General features: G+C 36.3%; 1 protein-coding gene across 3 annotated transcripts in view; it reads left to right on the forward strand.

Annotated features, from left to right (window-relative positions):
- The first annotated feature begins 9,086 nt into the window (after positions 1-9,086).
- MACROD2 (mono-ADP ribosylhydrolase 2) overlaps positions 9,087-27,420 on the forward strand; it is a 1,872,659-nt gene continuing 1,854,325 nt past the window's right edge. For 2 of the 3 annotated variants that reach the window (XM_057312670.1, XM_057312672.1), the window contains exons 1-2: positions 9,113-9,393; positions 15,240-15,356. In XM_057312670.1, the coding sequence (XP_057168653.1) occupies positions 9,348-9,393; positions 15,240-15,356 (163 nt within the window). In that variant the 5' untranslated portion in view covers positions 9,113-9,347. Of the gene's footprint in view, positions 9,394-15,239; positions 15,357-27,420 lie in introns of all 3 variants that reach the window. The other variant, XM_057312671.1, reaches the window with a different exon arrangement.

A 27,420-nucleotide genomic window follows, 5' to 3' on the forward strand; every position in this document is an offset into this window, starting at 1 on the left:
GTTTCTTCTTTTCTTGTGCTTTTGGTGGCATTCTTAAGAAATCATTTGCCTGATCCAAGATCACAAAGATTTATGCCTTTTTTCTTGTAAGAGATTTAAAGCTTTAGTTGTTATATTTAGGTCTTTGGCCCATTTTATATTAATTTTTGTGTATGGTGTGAGGTAGGTATCCAAATTCATTTTTTGTTTTTTTGTTTTTTTGCATGTGGCTCTGTAGTCATCCCCATCATCTGTTGAAGAGATTATTCTTTCCCCTCTCAATTGAGTTGCCTTGGCATCTTTGCCAAAAATCAATTGACCACGTGAATGTGAGGGTTTATTTCTGTGATATTCCATTGATCTATATGTCTGTCTTCATGCCAGTACCATACTGTCTTGATTATTGTACTTCATAATAAATGTTGAAATTGGGAAGTGTGAGTCCTCCAAATTTGTTTTTTTGTTTAAAAATGTTCACTTCTGCATTAATTTTCAGATCATTTTCTTAATTTCTGCAAAGAAATCAGCTGGGATTTTGTATTGAATTGGTAGATCAATTTGGAGAGTATTGTTACCTTTTTTTTTTTTTAAGATTTTATTTATTTATTTGACAGAGAGAGACAGCACAAGCAGGGGGAGCAGTAGAAGAAGAGGGAGAAGGAGGCTCCCCGCCAAGCAGGGAGCCTGGCAAGGCTCAATCTCAGGACTCTGGGATCATGAGCTGAGCCGAAGGCAGATGCTTAACCATGTGAGCCAACCAGGTGTCTCAGAGCATTGCCGTCTTAATATTAAGGTTTCCAATCCATGAATATGATAAGTATTTTCATTCATTGGGGTTTTCTTTAATTTCTTTCAACAGTATTTGTAGTTTTCGGAGTATGAGCTTTGCACTTTTGTTAAATTTACTCCTAAGTATTCTTGTTGATTTCATTTTTTTTGTTTGTTCATTGTGACTGTAAAGAAATACAGTTGATTTTTGTATATTGACCTTTTATGCTACAGCTTTGCTGAACTCATTTCTTAGTTCTAATAGTTTTTTAGTGGATACCTTAGGGTTTTCTATACATAAAATTATGTCTTTAATGAACACAGATAGTTTTACTTTTTTCTTTCCAATCTTGATGTCTCTTATTTCTTGTTTGTATCTAATTGCCTTGGCTAGGCCCTCCTGTACAATGTTTTTTGTCTTTTTTTTTTTTTAAGATTTTATTTATTTATTTGACAGAGATAGAGACAGCCAGCGAGAGAGGGAACACAAGCAGGGGGAGTGGGAGAGGAAGAGCAGGCTCCCAGCAGAGGAGCCTGATGTGGGGCTCGATCCCATAACGCTGGGATCACGCCCTGAGCTGAAGGCAGGAGCTTAACCTCTGTGCCACCCAGGCGCCCCTGTACAATGTTGAAATGAATGAATAGAAATGGTGAGAATGTCTTGTTCCTGATCTTAGGGGGAAAGCATTCAGGTTTTCACCATTAAATAGACGAGGTGTGGATTTTTTTTTTTTTAGTATAGTTGACATACGGTGTTACATGAGTTTCAGGTGTACAACTAAGTGATTTGACAGGTTTATATATTATGCTATGTCCACAGGAAGTGTAGGTAGAGGTGTGGGTTTTTTGAAGATGCTTTTTATTAGGTTGAGGAAGTTTCTATTTCTAATTTGTTGAGTGTTTTATCAGAAAGCGGTGTTGAATTCTATCAAATATCTTTTCTGTATCATTGAGATGATCGTATGGTCTTTGTCTTCTATTGATGTGGTAAGTTACATTAATTAATTTTCAGTTATTACACCAACTTGCATTCCTGGGTTAAATGTAAATAAATACTTCTTAGATGGAATTCACGATGAGTAAATTATCTGAGGATTGGGTAAAAATTCAATAAATGGTCAGAGAAACAAAACTGGAAAATAATTTCCATTTTAAGGTAGTAACTAGTTAGGAATCATGGAAACTTTGGAAGTACAATTGTTATTGTGAAAAAATTAAAAAAAGATTGTAAGAATATAAATTAATGGGCTTTACCATTCTTTGAATCCTCTACTTTTCCTTTAAAGTCTGGAACTAGATCTTCATAATATTCTGGATTTAATAACCTGTCTCAAATATCCCTACTCTATAAAAATTACTATAATGCTTTCCTCAGAGATTTGCTCAATCTTTTCTATTTTTTAAAATATTTTATTTATTTATTTGACAGAGAGAGAGACAGCCAGAGAGAGAGGGAATACAAGCAGGGGGAGTGGGAGTGGAAGAAGCAGGCTCCCAGCGGAGCAGGGAGCCCGATGTGGGGCTCGATCCCAGGACTCTGGGATCATGCCCTGAGCCGAAGGCAGACGCTTAACGACTGAGCCACCCAGGTGCCCCCCCAATCTTTTCTATTTTTATCTCCCTCCCCGCTCCCTCTCTTTCTCTCATACACATATCCTTTCCAAATATTGTCCTAAATAAGAGTATCATTGATATCTGTGCTTCTTGGATATTTTTAAGTACTTACCCCAAAATGGTATCAATTGGGAATATAGTGATACTTCTGATCTTCTCACCAACTTCCACCCTTACTGCTGTTAAAGAGAAAAGACCCTCATAGACAACCATAAGGACCGAAAAACTTACTTTTAATTATGACCCCAAGAATGATCAATATCTCAATTAACAGGGACAAGGGCTTCATCTTCTCCTAAGCAGCTCCTCCTCACTATAACACAGGCAGAACTAGGTGGCTGGCCCACAAGCTTTCTCTTTTCAGGTCTGTGGGGGAGGGGGGGGTGTCAGGATTTGGTTGCTAAGCAACCATTTCCTTACTCTTGGGCCAATGAGCTGCCAGGAAGTTCCTTTCAACTGGAATGAAGGCAGCTGCTGAAGAGAGCAGGCTATGGGGAGGGAACCATATCTAATCCACTACTCCTCTGGTAGGAGATAAGGGGTAGGTTTGAGATAGGTAAGAGTTGCTCTCTGAAAGGAAAGGAAGAAACCAGAAGTCTAATTTGTACATCTCCTCAATAATGTTCAAATAATATTTAGAATTGCTAGAAGTTCTTATTTTTATTTTACCTTCAGCAGTGCAAATTGCACTTAAATGAAAACACAGTTAAGTATATGAGCTAACCTGACATCATCTTGTACTCTAACATCTGAAGGCTATGGTGGACAAGAAACATATGGACCAAGTCTGCTTTGGTCCCTATCTGGGTGAAAATGTTTATCTTCTGTTTGAGTAAGTAACTGTTGAGGTTTTACTGGGACAACAGCAAACAAATCCTAGTGATCAATGACTTTTTTAAAAAGGCATTTCATTACACTTTCACTAAAAGGTATTTAAAAACACCTTCTCCACTATCTTTAACAATATGGGCATTTTACAGGTGGGTACTCTCAAGGCTAGAACCAGAAATGAAAATTAATATTTAAGGTAAATGCATGGAAATATTAAGACTATCTAAGGAATGGAGCTAGCTGAGAAAATTATGCTGAAAATATGTTAAACTTTTACAGTGTTTATAAGTAATTACTTCAGAAACAGACATATTTATTGTCTTGAATTTCCAGGTTGTGATTACATTTAGGGCCAACCATGATAATACAGGATAATCTTCCCATCTCAAGATCCTCAATCATACCTGCAAAGTCCCTTCTGCCAAATGAAATAACATTCATAGGTTTCAGATATTAGGTCATGGGAATCTTTGGGACCATTATTCAGAATAGTCCCTAGTATGTTTTCCTTTCACCAAGGGAGTTGAAAATGGGATTTTCCTAACTTCTGTACTTTTAAAAAGTACCTAAATATAATTTAAACTCTTAAGTATCATCTGTTAAGCATTCTCCAAATAATCTTTTTTTCATTCCCCATTTGGATCCAGATTTATTAGCATCTTTCAGCAGATGATTTTGCCTCTACTTTTACTGAAACTGAGCTCACTGGACCTATCTTCCCTCTACTTTCCTTTAATTTAAAATTTTTTTGAATCTCCATTCTTTTTCTAGTTCATCACAAAAGATGAAATGCCCTTTCTATATTCTATTTTTGATTCTATCTATATTTACTTTCTCTTTTTCTGGTATTTCTAACATTTGTCCTTTTCTCTCTCTCTCTCTCTCTCTCTTTTTTTTTGGTTTCAATCTTTTGCACCAAACTTCTTAAACACTTTTCATTTCATGTCTCAGAAAAATTTTACCTTGACTCTGGTATCCTTTCAACTACTATCTCCTGTAATTATCCTTTTGCTTCTAAACATGTCAAAAAAACTAGTCCACAATCACTACTTCTTGTTTCTCTCACTTCTTCAGTTGTTTTTATTTTCACTGATTTACAGACTATAAATCCAATGGTATTTTCTCAGTTCTCATCCTAGTTGGTCTTTGTGAGGTATCTGACATTTCTGACCACAAGCATCTTCTTGAGAATATATTATTGGTTTCTCTTGAAACTAAATTGCAATTATTTTTCTACTTTCTTGAACACAATTTCTCACTCATTCCATCACTCCCTCATTCATTCATTCATTCATTTGTTGAATAGCTACTGTGTGCTAAGGATGAATGGTAACTCTCCTTCAGGCATTTGTTAATTTCATTTGTTATTTCCTCTCTTAGTCTTCACATTAACATTACCACCTCCCCAGTGTAACCCCTTTTGGTCACATGTGCTTTTCCTTAGTTTTACCAACATCTCTGTGGTGGGGGTGGAGCAGAATTGGTAGGTGATGGGCACTCCATTCTTAATGATTTAGTTTTTATAAGACTATAGTAGTCAGCCTGGGCTGCCATAATACAATGCCGTAGGTTGGATGGCTTAAACAAAAGAATTTTTGAAAAGATTTTATTTATTTATTTGAGAAAGAGAGAGAGAGCACAAGCAGGGGGAGCGGCAAGGAGAGGGAGAGGGAGAAGAAGGCTTCCCCCTGAGCAGGAAGCTTGATGCAGGGCTTGATCCCAGGACTCTGGGATAATGACCTGAGCCGAAGGCAGATGCTTAACCAACTGAGCCACCCAGGCGCCCCAGCTGAATTTTTCCCTCACAGTTCTGGGGGCTAGAAGTCCATAATCAGGATGCTGGCATAGTCTGGTTATGGCAAAGGCTCTCTTCCTGTCTTGCAGATGCCACTTTCTCACTGTATGTGAAAAGGCAGGTGTGAGGGGTAGGTGTAGGAGGAGGGGGAAAAGATAAATAAATAAATAAATAAATAAATAAATATATGTATATATATATATATATATATAATCTCCAGATATAATCACACAGTCAGCTAAGGTTTCAATATATGAATTTTGGGGAAATACAATTCAGATCAGAGCAAAGAGCACCAGAAAGTCACTGAAAAATTTACACCAGTGAGATGACATGATCACATTTGACAAGGTAAATCAGATGCAGGGCAGAGAATGGACATATGAGGGGCAAAAGAAGACAAGCGGGCAAGTTAAGAAGCTTTTTGTAATAGTCCAGTTAAATCCTTACTCAGTTTACTGTAGTGCCATTGGAAAGGAGAGCAGTTCAAGAGTGATACAGGAGATAAAATTGATACGATATAGCAATTCATTTGAAATGAGGATGAAGTTATAAGAGATATCAGGGATGGTGTTTAGGGTTCCTGATTGTTCAACTGAAAGAGTGATGAAGCCATTCAAAGAGATAGGGGACCTGGGAAGAAATCTAAGTGTGGAGGAAAGATCATGAGTTCAGTGTGGTATATGGTACATTTTAGGTACTTTTGAGACATTAAAGATTGATATTTAATACTCTTGTATGATAATGGTATTTTGCCAGAAGAAATTAATACTTAATGCTGAAACAAATATCCTCTAAATATCAATGCCTTAACATAATAAAGGTTTCTTGTTTATATCATAGTCCAATGTGGTATTTTTGGATCCCTGAGATACTCCTTCAAGCATTGATTCAGGGATCCAAGCTCCTTCCTCCTTGAGATGCTGCTTCTGAGATCACCATGGGAAGAAAAGAGAGAATATGGGTGATTGTACAGAGGATTTGATGGTTAGGCCTGGAAGTGGCATATATCACCCTTGCCTTATAACCCATCCAGGATGCAGTCACATGTCCTATCTAACTTCAAGGGATGCTGGGAAATATAGTCTTCCTATGGGTCAAGAGAGAGAAAATTGTATTAGTGAACATCTCTGCCACATTTACTAGTTGTTAGTCACTTCATGTGTTTTAACTCATTTCATCCTCACACCAATCAAGGTAGATACTCTATTATCATATCCATATAATAATTAAAAAAGCAAGGTGTAGAGACTGAGTAACTTGCCAAGGGTCACATAATCAATAAGGGTGAACTCAGGATTTGAATCCAGATGGTCTAGTTTCAGGTGCCTTTTAACTGGTACATAACACTGCCTCTTAAAGTTGATATTTAATATCATGGTTGCATGTATAGGTTAAAAGTTCAAGAAGAAATTTTTGCTGAAGATAATTTTTGGGAGTCATTGGTGTAACTCAGGGTTTCCCAACTTCAGTGGAGTTGAAATTTGGGGCCAGGTGATTCTTTGTTGTGGGGGTTGTCCCATGCACTTTAGGATGCTTAGCAACATCCTTGACCTCTGCCCACTAGCCACCAGTAGCACTCTTTTCCCAGTTGGGACAACTAAAAATGTCTCCAGACACTGCCAGTGTCCCCTGTGGATCAGAACTGCCCCTGGTTGAGAATCACTGTTATACCTGAACCATGAGTATGGATGAAATTATTCAAAGAAAAAGTATAAAGTGAAAAGAGACAAAGGGCTAAGACTAAGTCTTAATAAACTCCAAAATGAAATGGCTGAAAAGGAAAAAGGGCCAGTAAAGGAAATTGAGAAGGAATGCCCATATAGGAGGAATCTCAGAAGGGTGAGAAAAATTAAAGGGAAAGAATGCTGCAAGGAGGAATGAGAGGTTAAGGGTTAAATGCTGCTGAGAGATCTTGTAAGAGAAAGATTGAAAAATGTCCATTCAATAGCACATGAAAGTCACTGGTCATCTTAATAAGAGGTATTTCAGTTGGTTAATAAGATAGAACCCAGAAGAAAGTGGACTGAGGGGCGCCTGGGTGGCTCAGTCGTTAAGCGTCTGCCTCCGGCTCAAGGCGTGATCCTGGCTTTCTGGGATCGAGCCCCACATCAGGCTCCTCTGCTGGAAGCCTGCTTCTTCCTCTCCCACTCCCCCTGCTTGTGTTCCCCCTCTCACTGGCTGTCTCTATCTCTGTCAAATAGATAAATAAAATCTTTAAAAAAAAAAGAAGAAAGTGGACTGAAAAGCAGAAAGTGGGATGTAAGGAAATTGACACAGCAGGTATTGACAACCTTTTGAAAAGGAAGGAGAAGCAGTAGCTGGAGGGTGTTGTGGAATCACAGGAGGAATTTTTTTTTTTTTAACATGGAAGAGACTTGAGAAAGTTTCAAAGTTGATGTATGGCTCTAGTTCCTTGAGTTGACATGAAACAAAGAATAATCAGGGTAAGGTTTCTAAGAAAACATAGGTGGACTCTAGGCTGGGGTGAAAACAGCCTCCCTCTTGTAACAAAAGGGATAGTGCCCAGTCTGATGCACTTTCCTGCAGATGCTTTACATGTAGCATTTCTAAATAAGAACTCAATATATTTCTCACAAAATCTGCAACTGCTCCTGTATTGCCTAATATTATTAATAATAGTGCTATTCTCCTCTTAAACTATTCCATGAAACTCTTATCTCCTTTCTCTTCCTCATCCTGTTCCCAAAATCTATTCCATTACCAATTTTTATTGATTCTACTTTTGTAATGGGTCTTGAATCAGAGCCCTCCTTTTATTTCCATTGCCAAAAAATAAGTGCATATTTTTATTACTAGCCCAAGTGTCACTTTCTTCTTGAACCCCTCCTTATTTCTCCCAGCCAAATTCACAAAGAAAAACAGAAGCAGAGAGAATGTTAAAATAATTATTACCTTAGTACATCATGAATCATACTCATGAGTGTCCTGTTACTCAAAACAGTTTTTTTTTCTTTTCTTTCTTTCTTTCTTTTTTTTTTTTTTACAATCCTTAATAGGACCTTCCTCTTTTTTCCTTTTTTTCTTTTATTACTAAAAAATGTATTGCAAATATTAGCTCTTACACACCTGGCTTAAGTACTACATAGATAATATGGCAACCCCAATCGTCAAATAAATGTGGATTCACTACATCCACCAAATCAGCCTTGTAGATGGTCTGATATTTAGAAATGCAATACATTTGGGGGAGGGAGTTGTCAAACTTCCTATAAATTCTAAGTCACTCTACTCTTGGGGTGGATTCTATCCGAACTGGATTTTCAGAACACCAACAGATGAGTATTACCTGGAATCAAGGCAGCCCTTTAGCCCAGTGCCTTGAGTTGAAGCAATTGGAAGAACCAAAGGATAAGATGTCTTGGCTCTGGTTGACGGCCACTTGAATTTGCTTTGATGTAAGATTTTTGTTTCCAATATAACATTTTGGTTGGCCACTAAGTTTCTAAAACCCTGATTTAGTCCAGTTTATCTCTGCTCTTTCCAAACTTCACAACACTCCAGCGAAAACTGTAGTTTTTACTACAAGGTTGAGGAGCTGATTGTATATGGTTCGGAACTATTTCCCAATCCTCTCACTTCTTTGGGTTATATTTACTCACCAAGAGGAAAGCTTCAGATTATCTGGTAAAATCCATCCAGACGGGTCAGTTAGAGTAAACATGGACAATTCGCGTTGACTCAATTCTTCTCCCACTTTTACATCCTCCAGCTCCAGAGGCAGCTTTCGCCCTCTGGTTCGCCAGTCACCTAGCGCACCTGGACCTCTAGGCCACGCCCTCAGGTTCTCCCAGCGCGGCGAAGCCGGGGGAAGCGCCAGCAGCCTCACGCTCCTCCCAGGCGTCCTCTCCACGCCCCGCCCCCCTAACGCGAGGGCATCTTCAGCCCCCTCGAGCCCTGGCTCCGCCCCCTCCGGCTCCCTAACGTCCTCGGCGTCTGGCCCGAGCCTGCGCCTGCGCGTGCGCCCTGGGGCCGAAGTAGGGGCGCGCGGAGACTGGAACGCGGAGAGCGGCGGGCGGTGCAGCCAATGGGAGGCGTCGTTGGCTCGCGGCTGGGAGGCGGGGCCTGCGCGGGTGTTAGGTTAGCGCGAGGCGTGACCTAGTTGACAGGCTCTGAGGTGCTGCTGTGGCGGCGGCCGCGGGGCTGAGGCGGGTGGGAGCCGAAGCCGAGCGCGGGCTGAGGGAAGAGGGCGGCGATTGGCGAGTGGCGCGGGACCCGGAGCCTCTTGCACTTTTTTTCCTCCCGAGTGCCCCCTCCCACCCCTCCCACTCCACACACACCCTGTTTGCCCGTGAGCCTGGGGAACTTGCAGCTTAAAGCCAGCCACCCCCACGGCAACATGTACCCCAGCAACAAGAAGAAAAAGGTGTGGAGAGAGGAGAAAGGTAACTGGCCCGTCGAGTCCTGGGGGTGCGGGGGGTGGGGGTCGGGTGGGGGCGGGGGTCAGGGCTGTGTGTGCCGCGGCGCCCTCCGCCCGAGCTCCCGCCTCGCGCCCGCCCGGCCGGTGCCGCCTCCCTCGCGAGTCCGTGTGTACACACGCGCACACGCGCGCGCACACCAGCGTGCACGCGCCGCCCCCGGGCACCTGCAGCTCGCGCACGTGTGGGCGCACGCCCCTCTGTTGCCTGCCGCGCCCGGTCACCTTCTCCCCTTGCGGGGCTGCCTTCGCCTGGTTGGTGGCGTGGACCCGGCGCGACAGTCCTCGGGCGAGGCACAACTTGCTCAGGTCTCCCACCCTCTCCCGGGACACCAGCTGGGACTTTCGGACTCCCGGCCAGGTTGTCCCGGGCACAAGTGCCCGCCGGCGGGCACACGGGCTGCAGCTGCAGCTGCGCCTCCGCGCCCAGCTGACCCTCATCTCTTCACTTTTCGCCTCTGTCCCCCACGCCCCAGCTGGCAGAGTGTCTGCACCTTCGGGCGTTTACCCCTTCTCTAGGCCCCTTCTGCGCCGCAGTGTGACTTTTGAAACCTGGAACTGTAGGGGAAACTGAAAACGGGCGTCTTGTCCGTGAGGATAAGTGCTTTCAGAGAAGTCTGAATGGGCTTTTCTCCGCAGTTTCTGTGTATTTCATCCCCATTTGTAATCAGAAGTTGCTCAGTGTTAGATTGTGAAACTGATATCACTCTCCATGAATGAACCTATCCCTGAATTTTGTGCATATTAAAGCTTATCCAGAGCAGCTAGGTTGACAGTGGCACTGATTCCTGTAAGACACATCCAATTCTCTTTTCTTTTTCCCTCTCCTTTTTTTTTCTCTGGCATTATAGTTAGATAATATTCCGAGATAAAACTTTAGTCTCTGGAGTTTTTTCTTTCATTCTTTTTACACTTTTTTTTTTTTAAATTCTTTAGCTTTTTACAGAAGTGTAGCAAAAAGTACTTGCGTTGCTTCTGCTAACATAGACTAAATCTGTGTATCCAGAGTGAGGTCGGGTAAGGATAGTGCAGATCTCTCCGAAGTATCCCATCTTCTTCATATTAGAAGGGTTATGGGGTGATTAGGTTGAGAGTTGATTTCCTTGATATAGCTCTTTAAAACCTGTAGATTCTTTTTGCAAGTCCTGGCCGTTATAAACACTAAGGACAAACAGTGGACGTGAGAAAGAGAATGTATGTGGAAAAAGAATCCTTTATAGAGGGCCTACAATGCAGAAGGAAAGGGATGAGGAGGGGATTTCTTTCAAATTAACTACTGTGAAGATTTAACATAATTGAACAATCCAACTAAAATAGCCTTTAAAATATTGAAATATTAGGTTGTATGTAATTTAATTGTCTCAATGATTGTGGGCTTACATAGAACTAAAAATTCTGTCTAGAATAATAGCCTGGTATATATAAAGTAGTGTAAGATAATCTTTGTTTTTGCAGTGGCAGTTACTTTAGTTTCATCACACTTTTAACAACAATTTACCTTGTAAGCATTGAAAGATCATCTGTGCCCATTTTTTGTTGATGGTCTCGGAATGTTAGTTTTGTATTTATTGATAATAAGGCAGAATAATGGAAATCATGGAGATTGTTTGCAATACATGATTTGCTGATGATATTATGGTGATTGCTTAAGAAGTATTTTTCTGTCATAATAATGTTCCTAAAGTAACAATGTTATAATGTTTCCTTTATTTAACATCTACACATTTGGGCAGTGGCAAGCAGGCATTTTAGAATCTTTAATGTCTTGAGTTTTTTGGTTTTTTGGTTTTTTGCTTCTAACAATAGGGGAAAATGTAACCAAATTAATATTTTCTGAATAAAGAAGCAAATGCACAATTAAAGAGGGTATTTAACAAATTAAATTTGTCTTGTCTAAAACTAACCTATTTTTGCATGAAGTTTAATGTTAAAGGAAAAACCTGTGATTTGAAGACTTTAGTGTATGTCTCAGTGTATCATTGTCTATTTTTGAATGTTTAATATTTAAAAGTATGTATTGTACCATCAAGAAGGAACTAAGGATTTCTAGTACAGTAGGTAGTATTAAAGAACTGTTGGGATGCATGACCTTTTTTCTATCATTGCACTGGCAAGGATGGTATTGTAGTTTTTACAGCTGTTACTTAAATCTAAAGGAAAGCTTATCCACCTCATTGAAATGTCAGGGCATTCTGTAAACACACTTTAACTCAGTATGCCATCTAATAGTAGGTCTGTCTACTTACATGCTTGGTTCATAGAGCAGATTCATTGTAAAGGGGAAGCATTCTTTCAGGAAAAGTTTTGTGTAATGCCAAAGAAACTGTATAGATGTTTGTGGTTCTTAGTATGTTTCATTGCTTAAACAAGTAACTAAGGACTTCTTAAGTCCACATATGTTAATGTTATTGATGTATTATTTTGAGCCCTAATTTAAAACCGCTTAATGTGTATTATAATTTCAAGTACTGGAACATATATTATCTCATTGTTTTATTTTCTGATTATTGATCTTGTTTCTTTTCTAAGTGTTCATACTTAAATGTTTAAATAAATGGAATGACAGAGGCCAGGTTGCATTTCTATATTACCTTCTGACATTTACTAAAACTACAAGTTGCTTCATAATATCTCTCAACCTGATCACTGATAACTGCAGTATTTCTATATTAGTGATCTGAACTCTTTTAGTAGTGCTTTGGTAAGTGCTAGTCATCCCTTTTCCTCCTTTGTGTGAGTATTCCAAATTTACCGTTTCCTTCAAGCTTCCTATTCCATTAGGACCCCCTCCTCCTATGTTACACAGGTGACTTCTCCTTTTAGTTCATTTAGAAAATACATGTCATATAACATGAACGGCCCTAACATCTTCCTCTGTCCATTTCTTGTTCTTTGTCCTTTCAGCTCTGCTTTTGTCTTAAAGGAAGCACTTTTCTTACGCTCTTTGTCTCATCTCCTGTGTTCCTTAAGATCTTGTGCTATCATCTATTCCCTTTTGGGTATATTTAGTTTGTCAGTGTCTTTTGGTTCCCTTCCTCAGCTTATAATGATACTCTAGTCTCTACCCTAAAATACCCTTCTTTCCAAAGGGCTTCATCTTGGAGTTGCTGTTCTCACTTCTTTTCCTCAGTTCACTCGTAGTGTCCTGGATCTCAGCTATACTCTCGTGAAACTAATGTTCTTAAATTCACTCAGTAGTAACAGTGTGGTACTAATATAAAAAGAGTTACTATTTGAGTCCTGTTTGTGTGCCCAGCACTATTCTAAGTACAGTAGTCTCCCCTTATTTACAGGGATTTGTTCCAAGACCCCCAGTGGATGCTTAAGACTGCATATAGTACTGAGCACTATATATGCTATGGTTTTTTTCTGTATATACGTACCTATGATAAAATTTAATTTATAAATTAGACACAGTAACATTAACAGTAACTAATAATAAAATAGAACAGTTATGACTATATACTATAGTAAAAGTTATGTGAATGTGGCATCTCAGAATATTTTATTGTACTGTAGATGACGTGAGATGGTAAAATGCCTGTGTGATGAGTGAAGTGAGGTGAATGACATGACATAGTGTTAGGCTACCACTGACTTTCTGACAGTATGTCAGAGAGGATTGTCTTCTTCCCTACTGCAGTTGACTATGGATAACTGCAGCTATGGAAAGCAAAATTGCAGATAAGGGGGGGACTACTGTACTTTACATGGATTACCTCATTTAATTTTCACAACAACTCTATGAGGTAGTATACTGTAGTGTCAAGGGCTTTGAACATTTGTTTGGTTTGAATCTTGTACTGTTTATAAGCTGTGGAATGTTAGGTAAGTTATTCAACCTCTCTAGCTTAATTGCCTCATCTATAAATTGTGTATAATACCTACCTCAAAAAGAAACTGAGACATAAAGAGATTAAGTAATCCAAGATCGCATAGATTTGCATGGTTTGGGATTAAAATCCAGTCAGCTCTGTTAACCATTTTGCTCTCTTTTCAGTGCTGTTGGTGATCCAATTGATAAACCAATGGCTTTTTAATTTTTATTCTTCCTGATCTTCCTGTAGCAATTGAGAGTATTTCTTCTACTTATTTTATTTTTTGATTTAAATTCAATTAACAGTGTATTATTAGTTTATTATTATTATTAGTAGTATTAGAATACAGTGATTCATCAGTCATATATAATACCCACTGCTCCTTATATCACATGCCCTCCTTAATGTCCATCACCCAGTTACCCCATCCCCCCCACTCCTTTCTTCTTATTCAAACTCTTTTCTCTGCTGGTTTCTACATCATTTGCACTTTGATTCACCTTATACCTTCAGTGACATCTAAGTTTTATTTCATTTTTCCCCCTCTTTGTGTCCACCCGCTAGTTGTTTTTTTTGAGGTTTGATCACATTCCTTACCTTTTCCTATGAACTTCCTTTGGGACCAGAAGTTTTGGTCATAATTTCCAAAATCTCTAGGCTAGCTAGGTCTTTCCTGAATTCCAGATTCTTGGATTTCAGCTTGAATGCCCTTTTGCAGTATGGTGTTGACACTTGAATATTGTAGTGTTGTGATTTGATTATATCACATCTGGTTAAAATACCTTATTAATATTATTACCTCAACATGACTAAAGAAAAGCTAGTTCTAGGAGCAGGGAAAAATGTTGGCCTCCTATTTCCTGTTCACTTATATTAATACCTTCTGCAGTTTATTTCTGGAATGAATCTTTTAAAGTGATTATTTTATGAGGGTTAGACACCTAAAACTAGATACTATCCTTAAATCCATTCACTTTGTAGTACGCTAAAAGACAGTTGGAGAGAGTACGACTGTCAATCTCTTTACATTGTGGGGATGTTTGGTAAAGTATAGGATACATGACAGCTGACAAAAAGAAACACATCACCTCTTTTGAGGAGCTTTTCCTGTGAAAGTAGTACACTGTAGTGACTAATAGTATAGGCTATAGTTTTTGACTACTGGAGATATCTGACTGGATTTTAACGGAAAGCTTTCTTGCTTTGGACAGCTACTGAATTTTGATGTGCTTAATTTCCCTATCTACATAATAATAATAATAATAATAATAATAATATCAATTTTGCTGAGTTGTTGGAAAGATCATTTCCATGAAATTATATGTGTGAAGTACCTGGCACTTATAAAGAACTTACCGTTCTTAATTCTAAGATGCATTTTAAAAAATATTTTTTATATTGTCACTAATTCTAAGATGCATTTTTTATTTTAATCTTATCAAGATGTATATTGAAAGTAGTGTTTAATTACCTCCACAGAGTTATTACTAAATTCAAAGTGCACTTTTATTATTGATGGCATGTTTGAATTAAGGAAATACTGTGGTGGCTGCCTTTCTTGTGCTCTTAGCATTTGTACATACCCGTCTTAGGATTTTGTGTTTTATTTATGTAGCTATTACTTTGTATATTATCCATGCTTATTTTGTCTTGTGTACTCCTCAATGTTAAGGATCATCTTTGTACCTGCAGTATATAAACATTTTACTTGGCACATAGTAGACTGTTAATATATGTTGATTGAAGGAGTTCATTTATTTCTTGAACTATGATAAGAGTCTTCTTCATCAGGCTCTGAACACCGCCCCCCGCCGGTAATATAGTATTAATGTGACAATTTTTAACATTCAGATATGGAGTCATTAGATTTTCATTTTGATGTTTCTCAAGCCCAACCAGTTCTTTGGTTTGTTTACATGATTAATATCTAAATTATAAAATAATTCCTGAACTTAAAAGTTAAATACAAATGGAGATTCTGCTTTTATTTTGCAAGAACGTTTACTGAAGATGACCTTAGAGGAGAGACGCAAAGAATACATAAGGGACTATGTTCCCCTGAACACCATCCTATCGTGGAAGGAGGAGATGAAGGGCAAGAGCCAAAATGATGGTAAGTTTCTCAGAATATTTTTCAGGTAGATAATGTTGCCATTTATTTATGACTTCTGCATGACAATTATTGATAGAAATGAGTAACTGGAATTCAGGAAAGAGATGACATTTTTGCAGTTTGAAATGATTGGTTGTCATTCAGTTGTTTTTAGCAATCTATTGTATGTTATTTAAACTTAGGAAATTATATTAACATAATTCATGTTACAATATAATGGACCACATTTATATTATGGCACTTTTGAAAAATTATTCTGCAGTTGTTCTTGGAGCAAATAATATTAAGGATGTGATGCTTTGGTGGTGTGGCCTTTTGAGTTTGTTTTGATTAGGTTCATTTATTTCTTCAGGTTTCTTCAAGTTATTCTAAGGATTGGATACAGTTGAAAGTATATTAGGAAGAATAGAGAAAAACTAACATTTCCCATAGTTTTAGAAAAGAATATAGATTTTGTATGGTGTGGTATTATATCTGCATGTAAAGTATTTGTATGACAGAATTTACTCTCAAAGTCTTTATGATTTAATGAGAGTCTGGATTGTTTGAGTGAAGATGTGTGTTAGCATATAAATAAAATTTTAAGTATTGGAAAGGTACATGGAAAAAATTCTAAAAAACAGCATGATAGATTTAATGGATGCTTATTATGCTTACCTCTGAATTAGCACTCTTTGGTGTTAATGGTCTGGATGTGAAGCTTAGAAGAAATAGGGTGCTTTTTAGGATACTTAGCAAATGAGAAAGAAAGGTAACTTTATGAAAGGAACTTGGAAATGCTAATTGCACAGGTTCTGGTCTTAGATTGATGGAACTATACAAGATACTGTGGGTTCAGAAGAAGAAGATTAATAATGGAATTCCTGTGGACAAATCTGGGAAACAGTGGCCCAGTTAGGCTTTGGTGTCTGTGAAGAGAATACATTTACCTGAGTGTTTGCATTTTAGACAGAATTTTTATTTTTCTTTGCTCTGCTTGAAAACGTATGTGAACTTGGGCAAGTGGGGTAGTAGTTCCACCTCATGTTCTGATGGAGTCATTGGGCAAGCTGATTGGGACATACACATCTGACCTGCTTTCCCAGGGTTTTCAGTAAATGCAAGCTTTTTTATTAATGGTCTAATTAAGACCCCATTTATTGAAAGAGAAGGTAGTGCTATGTAATGAAAAGAATGTAGAGCCAGAGAGCAAAAGGACAGAATTTGGGCCTTGATTGATCTAGGACCATGTGCCTTTTCATGTTTGGGTCTCAGTTATTCTTCTTTTTTTAGTAAGACACTGGTATCAAATACTTAGGCACCATTTTTTATGGCTAGTAAATCTCTCTTTTTCCAGTACTTAATTCATTTGATTTTCTTTCTTAGTTGCTGTTTTAACTGGTCACTTTTCTAAGGATGTAGTACTTGATGTTCTTTTAAAACAATTTTGCCTCTCAGGAAGAGGTAGATTCCTGTTGCTGTCAAAACAATTGACAAAGCAGTAGAGATACCCAGGTTGTATTGCCCAATATTGGTCTGCTTGCCTCTGCATAAAGGCTTGGACTTTATGTTGGCTGCTTCTATTTGAATACACACATAACAGTGCAGGGTTGAACTGGGTTATCAGAGAACTTACAGTTGGGTGTTTGTAGAGATACCACACACCAAAACATGTCCCCTAAATCAGAAAAATACATTGAATCACATCTGCCATTGTTATTCCCTAATAGGATCCTGTGTATTTACTCCCGTCTCCCAATATGAGCTTTGTAAGTGGTTACAACTCTATGTATTTCACTTTTTTCCTTCATGCTTTTTTGAACTGAAAGTTTTTCATGGGGAGTGAGGTGGTATGATCAAAATTATATTTCTTTCGAATACTGTTTTTTTCTTTTCATCTAATGTTACTTGCTCCCCTGTTGTGACCTAGAAATTAATGACTAGCCTCTTCGTTTTTCATGCAACAGAATGGCTCATTCGACAAGAAGTATCTATTTATTTCTTTATATAATATATATCTTTCGAAAGTGCTTTCTTCCAGTGTTACCTGTCCAGTGCGCAGTTACATTAAAATATAAACAAAGAGTTTTAGTATTTTAACTGTTTGAAAGATCCTTTAAGAATATAAATTAAAAAATAATAAATGACGACTATAGTTTATATTTTATTTTGAAATGTTTAAGCTACTCTTTATAAATGTATATGTATGTAAGTAGGTTTGGATTTTTATAATACCTAAATTTTTTAGGTATTTATTGAGCTTGCACAGTATACCAATTTCAAGTGTTGTAGTTTATCATTATTACTTACATTTTTAGAGAAGGACATTTTGGCCTTGATATCCAGGATTACATGGAAAGTTCTCAAGCTATTGTTTTTAATTTTTTTCTTACTTTGTTCAGTTTTGCTTTACTTTAATTAAATGCTTTTTGTTATTTTATTGTAGTAGAAAGTTAAATAAGCTGGGGAGTAGTTGAATGTGTTTGTCATAATTTTGATTGTAAGGCCTCCTAAAAAAGGAAACCAAAAATCGACAAATATAAAATCATTGTTTGTGTAGAAAGGAGGAAATAGGGAGATGATTACCAAAAAAAAAAAACAAACAACAAAACCCCTACCCCCACAACCTGCTTTCTTACTGTTCGTGTTCATATTTGTTAACTGCTATTGGCAAATCTCTGAAATTATATGCTTCTACTTAATTAATAATTCTCTTTCATTTGTCAGTTGCTTTGTTGAAAGGAATTTTAAAATGCTTGTCTCTCATTATACTGTGTCTCAACACCTGCCATAATGCCTCATGGGTAGGTGAGTGCAATTAGTATGTTAAATAAGAATACCTCAGAGGTTAACTGTCTATGAAGGAGAATTCTGTATTTTTTTTTTCAAACTTTAAAATGAGCATTTAAAAACATTTATAAAAACAGAGTAGTATAATGAACCTTTGTACACTAATCACCCTGTTTCAACAGTTAAAACATGGCCAATTTTATTTCATCTGTACCAGTGCTTCCCACACCTTTTCCCAACTTATTTTGAAGCAATTCCTGTATGTCATATCAATTTTATCTGTAAATATATGCGTGCATATATCTCTAAAAGATAGGGACACATTTTTTGTTTTTTTACTATAACCACAACATTGTCATCACATCTAAATTAACAATTCTTTAATGTAATTAAATAATTAGTATTAAAAATTTTACAATTGTCTCATAAAGGATTTTGCTTTTTTTTTTTGATATAGGTCTGCTTAAGATCTAAACAGAGTCCACATATTGCATTTACTATATTTCTAAGTCTCTTTTAATGTATAGTTCCTTTTCTCTCTATCCTCTCTCCTACCCCTTGTAATTTATTTGATAAATAAAGTAGGTTATTTGTCTCACAGAATTTTTCACATTTTGAATTTTGCTGACTGTATCTTTGTAGTGTCATTTAACATGTTCCTCTGTCCACAGTGTTTCTTATGAGCTGGTAGTTAAATCCAGAGGCTTGATCAGACTTGGGTTTAATTTTCTTTTAAAGAATACTTTAGAAATTATTATACCTTCTTTTGCATAATATCACAAGGCACATAGTGTTTGGTTACCTGTCTGTGTTGATAAGACTGATTACTAGGTTCAAGTATTGCCAACCTTACCTATCCATTGTAAAGTTCCCTATCAACTTTTCTTTTTCTTTCTTTTTTTTTTTTTTTTTTTAAAGATTATTTATTTATTTATTTGACAGAGACAGCCAGTGAGAGAAGGAACATGAGCAGGGGGAGTGGGAGAGGAAGGAGCAGGCTTCCCAGCAGAGCAGGGAGCCTGATATGGGGCTTGATCCCAGGGCCCTGGGATCACACCCTGGGCCGAAGGCAGACGCTTAACGACTGAGCCATCCAGGCGCCCCTATCAGCTTTTCATCTAATGGTTTTCACAGCCACTGATGATCATTGCTTAGATCCATTATTTTATTAGAGGTTGCAGAATGGTCTTATTCTGATTTTATCATTCTTCATTTATTATTTGGACTGCTATAAAGAACTTTCTCTTAACAACTTTTTTATTTCCATGTAATACAATTTATACAGAAAAGGCAGAATAAATGCCAGACTCCTTTTATTTACCAGTTTTTAAATTGAATTGATTTCCTGAAATCTTCCATAGGTAATAAAAAAGTTCTTTCTTTTTAATTTTTTTTTTGTTTGTTTATTTTAGAGAGAAAGAATGTGTGAGAGTGAGCAGTGGGTGGGGCAGAGGGAGAGGGAGAGGGAGAGAGAATCTCCAGCAGACTCAATGCTGAGCAAGAAGCCTGATGCAGGGCTGGTTCTCATGATCCTGAGATCATGACTTGAGCCAAAATCAAGAGTTGGATGCTTAACTGACTGAGCCATCCAGACACCCCTAATTTTAATTTTTGACTGTCATTTTGAATCTCTCTCTCTCTCTCTCTTCCTGCCACATATGTATATTAAGTGGGAGTACCTCAATGGTTAACAGTCTACAAAGGATGTGTGTGTGTGTATGTGCATTTTTAAAGTATAGCTCTCACATAAAAACATACAATTACTTAATTTTAGTCTTAGGGTGTAGTAGAAAGACAAATATAGATACATATATAGATACATGGATGGATGGATGGATATGATAGAAAGATGGCATTGTTTTCTTTGTAGGGATGAAAGTCCTCAGGTTTAATTTGTATGTGTTCTGTTCTCCATTATTTCCAAGCTAAAGTTCTTCTAAAATACCAAAGAAGCATTGTTGTTACTTTCTTTGGATGGAGCAAAGGATTGGCAAAGACTCCGCTATTTTTATGCTAATTTTGTCTTACTGGTATGAGGGAAAATAGCTACAGCTGTAAGTTTAGATGTTTGAGCCATTACTTTTAACGTTTACATGGAACAGCAAAGGAGGAAAAATATAATAAATTATGAAGATGAGTTAGATGAAAAATATGAAGTTTTACTCAGGTATGACAATTTTTTAAAAAAATGGTTTAGTCAGGAAAAAACTTCATATTTCATATCTTGATATATTTCATATCTTATATATATTCAAATCTAATTTATACTCATTCGAAACATTTAATTAGAAATGGTCTGAACTGTGAAGTCTTTGTGTGAATCTCCACTTTTTGAGGTATACAAAAATATTTTGAGATTGTGGGTTGACTAGAGGCATGTGCGTAATCTTTCTTTCATATTGAAAATACTAGCATTGTTAGCTTAGAAGTTCAACGTTATTTGCTCTCATTTTCATTAATTTCTTCTAATTTCTTCTGTTAAATTATTTCCACAAGCGGTAATGGCTGACCAAAAAAATAAAAATTAAGTCCAAACTCCTCAATCTCTCAGTCACTGAGATCTTATTTCAGTGTGGGTATTGAATTTTGTTGTATTTTACCTGTGTACCAACTTGACTATTGATATTTAGAAATCATCAAAAAAAGTGTGTCTTAATATTTTGATCTTGGTGCATAGTCCAGTATTTTTATCCTTAGTAAATTTACAATAACTTTTTTGAATGTTAATATTTTTATTAATCACTAAAAATGAGGAAATAAGAATTTAATTACTTATGTTACTGAGTATTACATGGAGAGGGGTGAGGGACCATAATGGTAAAGGAATTAAAAAAAAAATTTAGTAACTATGATGAGGTGGGCTCTGCCCCAGATTTTTAAACGATGTTAACTACATTAGTTAATTAAATATGTGATGTTGTTAGTTGGAAGAGCACAATTTAAAATGACTCAATAGTTAGGAAAATGGTATTTAAAACAGATAGAATTTAGTAGGGATACAAATATTGGAAAGGAATATTTCCCGTTTAATTTTTTGATATTGATTCCCTTTTATATTCAGTTTAAGCACTATACTTTAAAAGTAAAATGATCTGTAGAAGAAGAAGGCTCAGAGCAAAACTCCTTAGCTTCTTAGATAGAAATCTTTTTAATTTTTAAAAAAATTTTTTGAGAGTGTGTGCACATGGGCAGGGGGAAGGGGAGAGGGAGAGAGAGAGAGAATCTCAAGCAGGCTCCATGCTCAGCAAGGAGCCAGACATGGGGCTTGATCTCAGGATCCTGAGATCGTGACCTCAGTGGAAATCAAGAGTTAGATGCTTAACCGACTGAGCCACCCAGGCACCCTTAGGGGAAAATCTTTTATTTTGAGTGGGTGTTGATTTTTCCCCCTTTAATATGATCTTAAAATTAATTTAAAAAACCAGGAATCTATTTTTGCCTCAGGCAACAAAGACCACTCTGGCTTATTCTTCAATTATTTTTTGTGCTTCCATTACCAACAAAGATGTTGCAAAAGTAGAACTCTTTCAGGGTGTATGTGTTTGTGTGCATAAGTTGAGGCTTTATACTAAAAACTCATTAGACATGTAATAATGCAAGTGATTGCCATTAATTTGATATATATGTTTCTTGCGTGTTAACTGTGGGAGTGCAAAAGTTTTGGGATTAAACATTGCTGGCATCAGATCCCAATTCTGCTATTATGTGTCCTAGCCGGAGAGAACCTGTGACGTCCCTAAACTTGTCTCTTCATTTGTTACTTGCCACGTAGGGACTGATTATTTCTCCATCCTAAGGTCATGAGAATTGAGATAGGATATCAATAGGCCGCGTAGCTCCAAAGATTTCCCTTCTTATTCTAGAATGCACCTTTCTCTTGCAGGAAACTCCTTATGACCCTTTATTCACTACTCCTAGTGACATCTATGTTCTTAACCAATGTATACTATAACATAGATTTTTTTTTCCTATTCCTGTAACTGTAACTACATGTCTACTTTGAATTTGGCCTGTCTGCTTTAAAAGGGTAGGAATTGTGAATGGGTTATTGAAATTTTATAAGGTCTAGTGGAGGTCCTTGTGAACGTATCCATTTAGCAGTTTGTTTTAAGCATACTAAGTGAAATTACAACTGTTCAAGGAAGATTTTTTTTTTTAAACAATTGATTTTGGAAACATCAGGACTATTTTTGTTTCCTTTATGAGTGTATATTGATTTAAGAATTTTGAAGTTTGTACTGTCAGATTTGAGAAGAATGAGGGCATCTAAAACAAAATACTTTCTGAATTAAAAACTAATATTTTAAAATTTATAACTTTTATTTAGCACTTAGTAAGAGTAAATAGCAAGTGAATTAAAAGTCTCTGGTCTTCACTGTGTATGAATTTTAATGTCATTGACAGGGAAGAATTGTTTAAAGTAGGAGTTGACTGAACAGTTTTCACATACTATGGCAATAACATAGTTCACACAGCAGAGGAGATGACTTTGAGGAAAATACCTTGACCTTGTGTGGATATGAGAAGTCTGGAAAGAAAAGACAAAAACAGAGGAATTTTAAATTTTGGGGCAGCCTGGGAGAGAGGTGTGAGGACATTAGAAAGAAAGAGGGGACTCAAGGAGGGATGGTGGAGGGCAACGAGCTCCAGCAACATGGCAGGAAGTCAGTCTCCATATAAGGACATAGTCTATCCATCCTCAATATAGATAGGATGGGGTTGTAGATATTTATCTTATTTGATTGTTAAAATAATGGGTGTACCTGTATAGAGATACCCAGGTGCCTGACATTGTGATTGTCTTAATGATAGTAGAAATTGTGTGACTCCTGAGAGTACTGAGTTTAGCCATAGTTATGAGTGTCTTTGACAAACACAAAAAATAAATGCTCTATTGTGTCTGAATTCTTCCACTTGTTTGGGTAGTATGTGGCTGGACAGATATAAAAAAGTGTACCTGGCAACCTAAGAAACTAGTTCAAATTTCTGGTTACTTGACTTGATCCTTAAGTGTATTCAGAATCTGTTTAACCATTTTAAAGTGTACAATTTAGTGGCTTTAAGTAAAGTTACAGTGTTGTGCAACCATTATCAGTACGTTTCCAAAAATCTTTTCATCTTCCTGAGTAGAAACTGCACCTATTAAATAACTGCACCTATTAAATAACTCCCCATCCTCCCCTCTCACACAGCTTTTGGTAATCTCTGTTCTGTTTTCTGTCTCCATAAATTTGCCTGTACTAGACTTTACATAAGTAGAATAATACAATATTCTTTATGTCTGGCTTATATTAGCATGTTTTCTAGGTTCATCCATATTGTAGCATGTATTAAGATTTCATTCTTTTGAGGTTGGATAATATTTTACTGTAACATTTTGTTTATTCATTCATCTCTTGATAGATGTTAGGTTTTTTTACTCCTTTTGGCTATTTTGCATAATGCTACTGTGGACTTGGTGTGTAAGTATCATCAGAGTCTCTATTTTCAGTTCTTTTGGGTATGTAAACTAGGAGTGGAATTGCTAGATTATATGATAATTCTGTATTTTAACTTTTTGAGGAACCACAAAACTGTTTTCCACAGTGGCTGTATCCTTTTACACATTCTCATCAGCCACGCACAGGGGTTCCTCCATGTTCTTGTCAATGCTTGTCCTTTTCTTTTTTTTTAATGATAATAAAATATAAAGGGATATTTTCTGTTAGCGCTTTGTAGTTTTTAGCATACAAGTGTTTCACCTCCAGTTAAGTTTATTACTAAGTATTTTATTCTTTCCGATGCTATTATAAATTGAATTGTTTTCTTTCACTGCTTATTGGTAGTTCATTGTTAGTACTCAGGAACAAAACTGATCTTTGTGTGTTGATTTTGTATCCTGCAACTTTGCTGAATTCAAACTAATAATCTTTGGGTTTTCTACATCATGTTATCTGTGAACAGAGATAATTTTATTTCTTCCTTTTCAATACAAAGGTATGTATTCCTTTTAAGCTGCTAAATTCAATTTGTATTTTGTTGAGGATATTTGCATTGTTATTCATAAGGGATATTGGTCTGTTTTCTTGTAGTTCCTTTTTCTGGCTTTGGTATTGGGTAAGGCTGGTAATGATTATATAGAATGTGTTAGCAAGTTTTCCCTCCTCATTTTTTTTTTTTTTTTAAGAGTTTGAGGGTTAATGTAAATTCTTTAAATGTTTGGTAGAATTCACCAATGACACCATCTAGTCCTGACATTATCTTTTTGGGTGGGGGGAGGTTCCCATGGTTTCTGAATGCCGATTAGTCTCCTTATTAGTTACTTATAGGCCTATTTAGATTTTCTATTTTTTATGAATCAGTTTTTTTCTAGGTGTGTTTCTAGGTATTTGTCCATTTCATTTAGGTTATCCAAGTTGTTGGTGTATAACTGTTCACAGTATTCTCTTTAATACTTTTTATTTTTGTAAAGTTTGTAGTTTTGTCCCTACTTTTATTTTTTATTTTAGTAATTTCAGTTTTCTTAGTATAACTAAAGGTTGTAAATTTTATCTTTTCAAAAGGCCAGCGCTTAGTTTTGTTGATCTTTTCTAATTTTTTTATTCTTTATCTCCACTAGTCTTTATTATTTCCTTTATTCTGGTAGCTTTCTGTTTAGCTTGTTCTTTTTTTTTTTAATTCCTTGATGTGCAAAATTCGATTATTGATTTGAGATCTTCTTTTTCAATGTATATGTTTAGAGCTATAAATTTCTTTCAACAGTGTTTCTGCTTCATGCCATAAGTTTTTATATGTTGTATTTTCATTTGTCTCCATGTATTTTTTGATTTTTTTCTGTGCCCATTGTTCAAAAGCATGTTGTTTAATTTGCACATACTTATTTATATTCTAATTTTCCTTCTGTTATTGACTTCTAGTTTTATTCCATTATGACAAGAAGAGATTCTTTTTATGATTTCAATCTTTTTTTATACTTTTGAGATTTGTTTTATGGCATAACATCCTGGGTAATATTCCACGTGCACTTGAGAAAAAAGTTATTGTTGGATAATGTTTTATATATGTCTATTAGGTACATTTGGTTTATAGTGATTATCAGGTCCTCTATTTCCTTATTAGTCTTCTGCCTGGCTGTTCATCCATTATTGAATGTGTAACTTTTAAATCTCTTTAATTATGGATCTGTATTTTTCCTTCAATTATGACAATGTTGCTTCATATGATTTGGGTTCTGTTGTTTGGTGCATATATATTTATTATTGTTTTATGTTCTTGATGACTTGACCTTTTTTATGAATATATGATATCTTTTATTCTTTGTAATGGTTTTCGACTTTAAGTGTATTTTGTCTGATATTAGTATTGCTACCCCAGCTCTCTTTGAAAGAGATATTCTAGTTTCTTAGTATATCTTGTTTTATCCTTTCACTTTTAACCTGTTTATATCGTTAGTGAGTCTCTTGTGGACAGCATATAGTTGCCCCCAACCCCCTTTATAATTCATTCTGCCAATCTCTGTCTCTTGGTTGGAGAGTTTAACCATTTATATTTCAAGTAATTACTGATAAGGAAGGACTCATCTCTGCCATTTGGTATCTTCTGTATGTCTTAAAGCTTTTTTGTCTCTCATTTTCCTCCATTATTACCTTCTTTTGTGTTCATTTAATTTTCTTTTTTTGTAGTGACACCTTTTGATTCCCTTATTAACTTTTGTGCCTATTCTGTATAGCTTTTTCTTTGTGATTACCAAGGGGGAATGCATATGACATCCTAAAGTTATAAAGTTATAATTTTTATAAAGTTATTATTTAATCAAATTGATGCCTGCTTAACTTTATTTGCATACAAAAACTGTTATACAGCACCATCATTCTGCCCACTTTATGCTATTGATGTAACATACTGCATGGTTATGTATTGTGTGCTCAGTAACAGATTTATTATTAGTTTTTATGCATTTGTCTTTTAAATCATGTAGAAAATAGTAGAGTTTATAAGCCAAAATTACAGTAATACTGGATTTTATATTTGCCCATTTGTTTATCTTTAATGAAGATATTTATTTCTTCCTATGGCTTCAGTTTACTGTCTAGCATCCTTTTGTTTCAACCTGAGAGACCCTCATTAGCATTTTGTACATTTACTGGTAATAAACTACCTCAATCTTTGTTTCTCTGCAGATGCGTTTATTTCTCCCTCATTTTTGGAAGGACAGATTTGCTGAAGATAGAATTCTCAGTTCACCTTTTTCCCCCCACTCATCCCTTTAAACAAGTTATACCACTTTTTTCTCCTTTTGTCTCCAAGGTTTCTGATGAGGAATCAACTGATAATCTTATTGGGGATCCCTTGTGCATAATGAGTCACTTCTGTCTTGTTGCTTTCAATTCTCTCTCTTTGATCTTTGACAGTTTAATTATGATGTGTCTTTTGTGAGTTTCTGAATTCCATTTGGAGTTCGTTGATGATATTTTTTGATTTGTAGATTGATCTCTTTCATCAGATTTGTGACTTTTTGTCCATTATTTCTTCAAATTATCTTTTTGTCCTGTTCTCACCTCCTGAGACTTCCATAATGCATATGTTGGTGTGTTTGTGTCCCTCAAGTCTTTTAAGCTCTGTTCATTTCATTGTTTTGTTTTGTTTTTCATCCTGATACTGTCAATTCTTTTATCTCCAGGTTCACTGATTCTTCCTTCTGGTTGCTCAGTTCTGCTGTTGAACCTCTTTAGTGAATTTTTTATTCTCATTATTGTGCCTCTCAAATCCTGAATTTTTAATTCTTTTTTCAATAATTTTTCTTTTTTGATTTTCTGTTCATCATTGTTTTCTTGATTTCCTTTTTAGGGTGGTTATTTAAAGGTCATTGTGTGGTGAATCTGAACATGTGGACTTCCTCTGAGATTGCTTCTGTTAATTTTATTTGTTTGAATGGGCCATTTTTTTCTTTTATTATATGTCTTTTATACTTGTTGAAAATTGGGCTTTTGATTACTGTAATGTGATAACTGTGGAAATCAAATTCTCTTTCTCTAGGGTTTTTGTCCTTTTTTTTTTGATTGCTGAAAACTATGTAATTCATTTGTTTTGAGGTTTTTCTTATTTTTGCATAGGCTCCTTGTCATGTGTGATCATTGAACTCTTTCTTCCTTTAGTTCATGATTGGCTCAGGTTTTTACATGAATTGGCTCAGGAGTTCTGTCTGTCTTTGCAGATTAGCTATATGCTGGGACTCTCCTTCAACACTTAACTAGGTCTTCTCTGAACCTAAGATCATTTTGAGGTGTAAGCTTAAGTTCTTTTCAAGTCTTTTTTG

The sequence above is a fragment of the Ursus arctos genome, unplaced genomic scaffold (genome assembly GCF_023065955.2).
Source record: "Ursus arctos isolate Adak ecotype North America unplaced genomic scaffold, UrsArc2.0 scaffold_16, whole genome shotgun sequence".
Classification (NCBI taxonomy): domain Eukaryota; kingdom Metazoa; phylum Chordata; class Mammalia; order Carnivora; family Ursidae; genus Ursus; species Ursus arctos.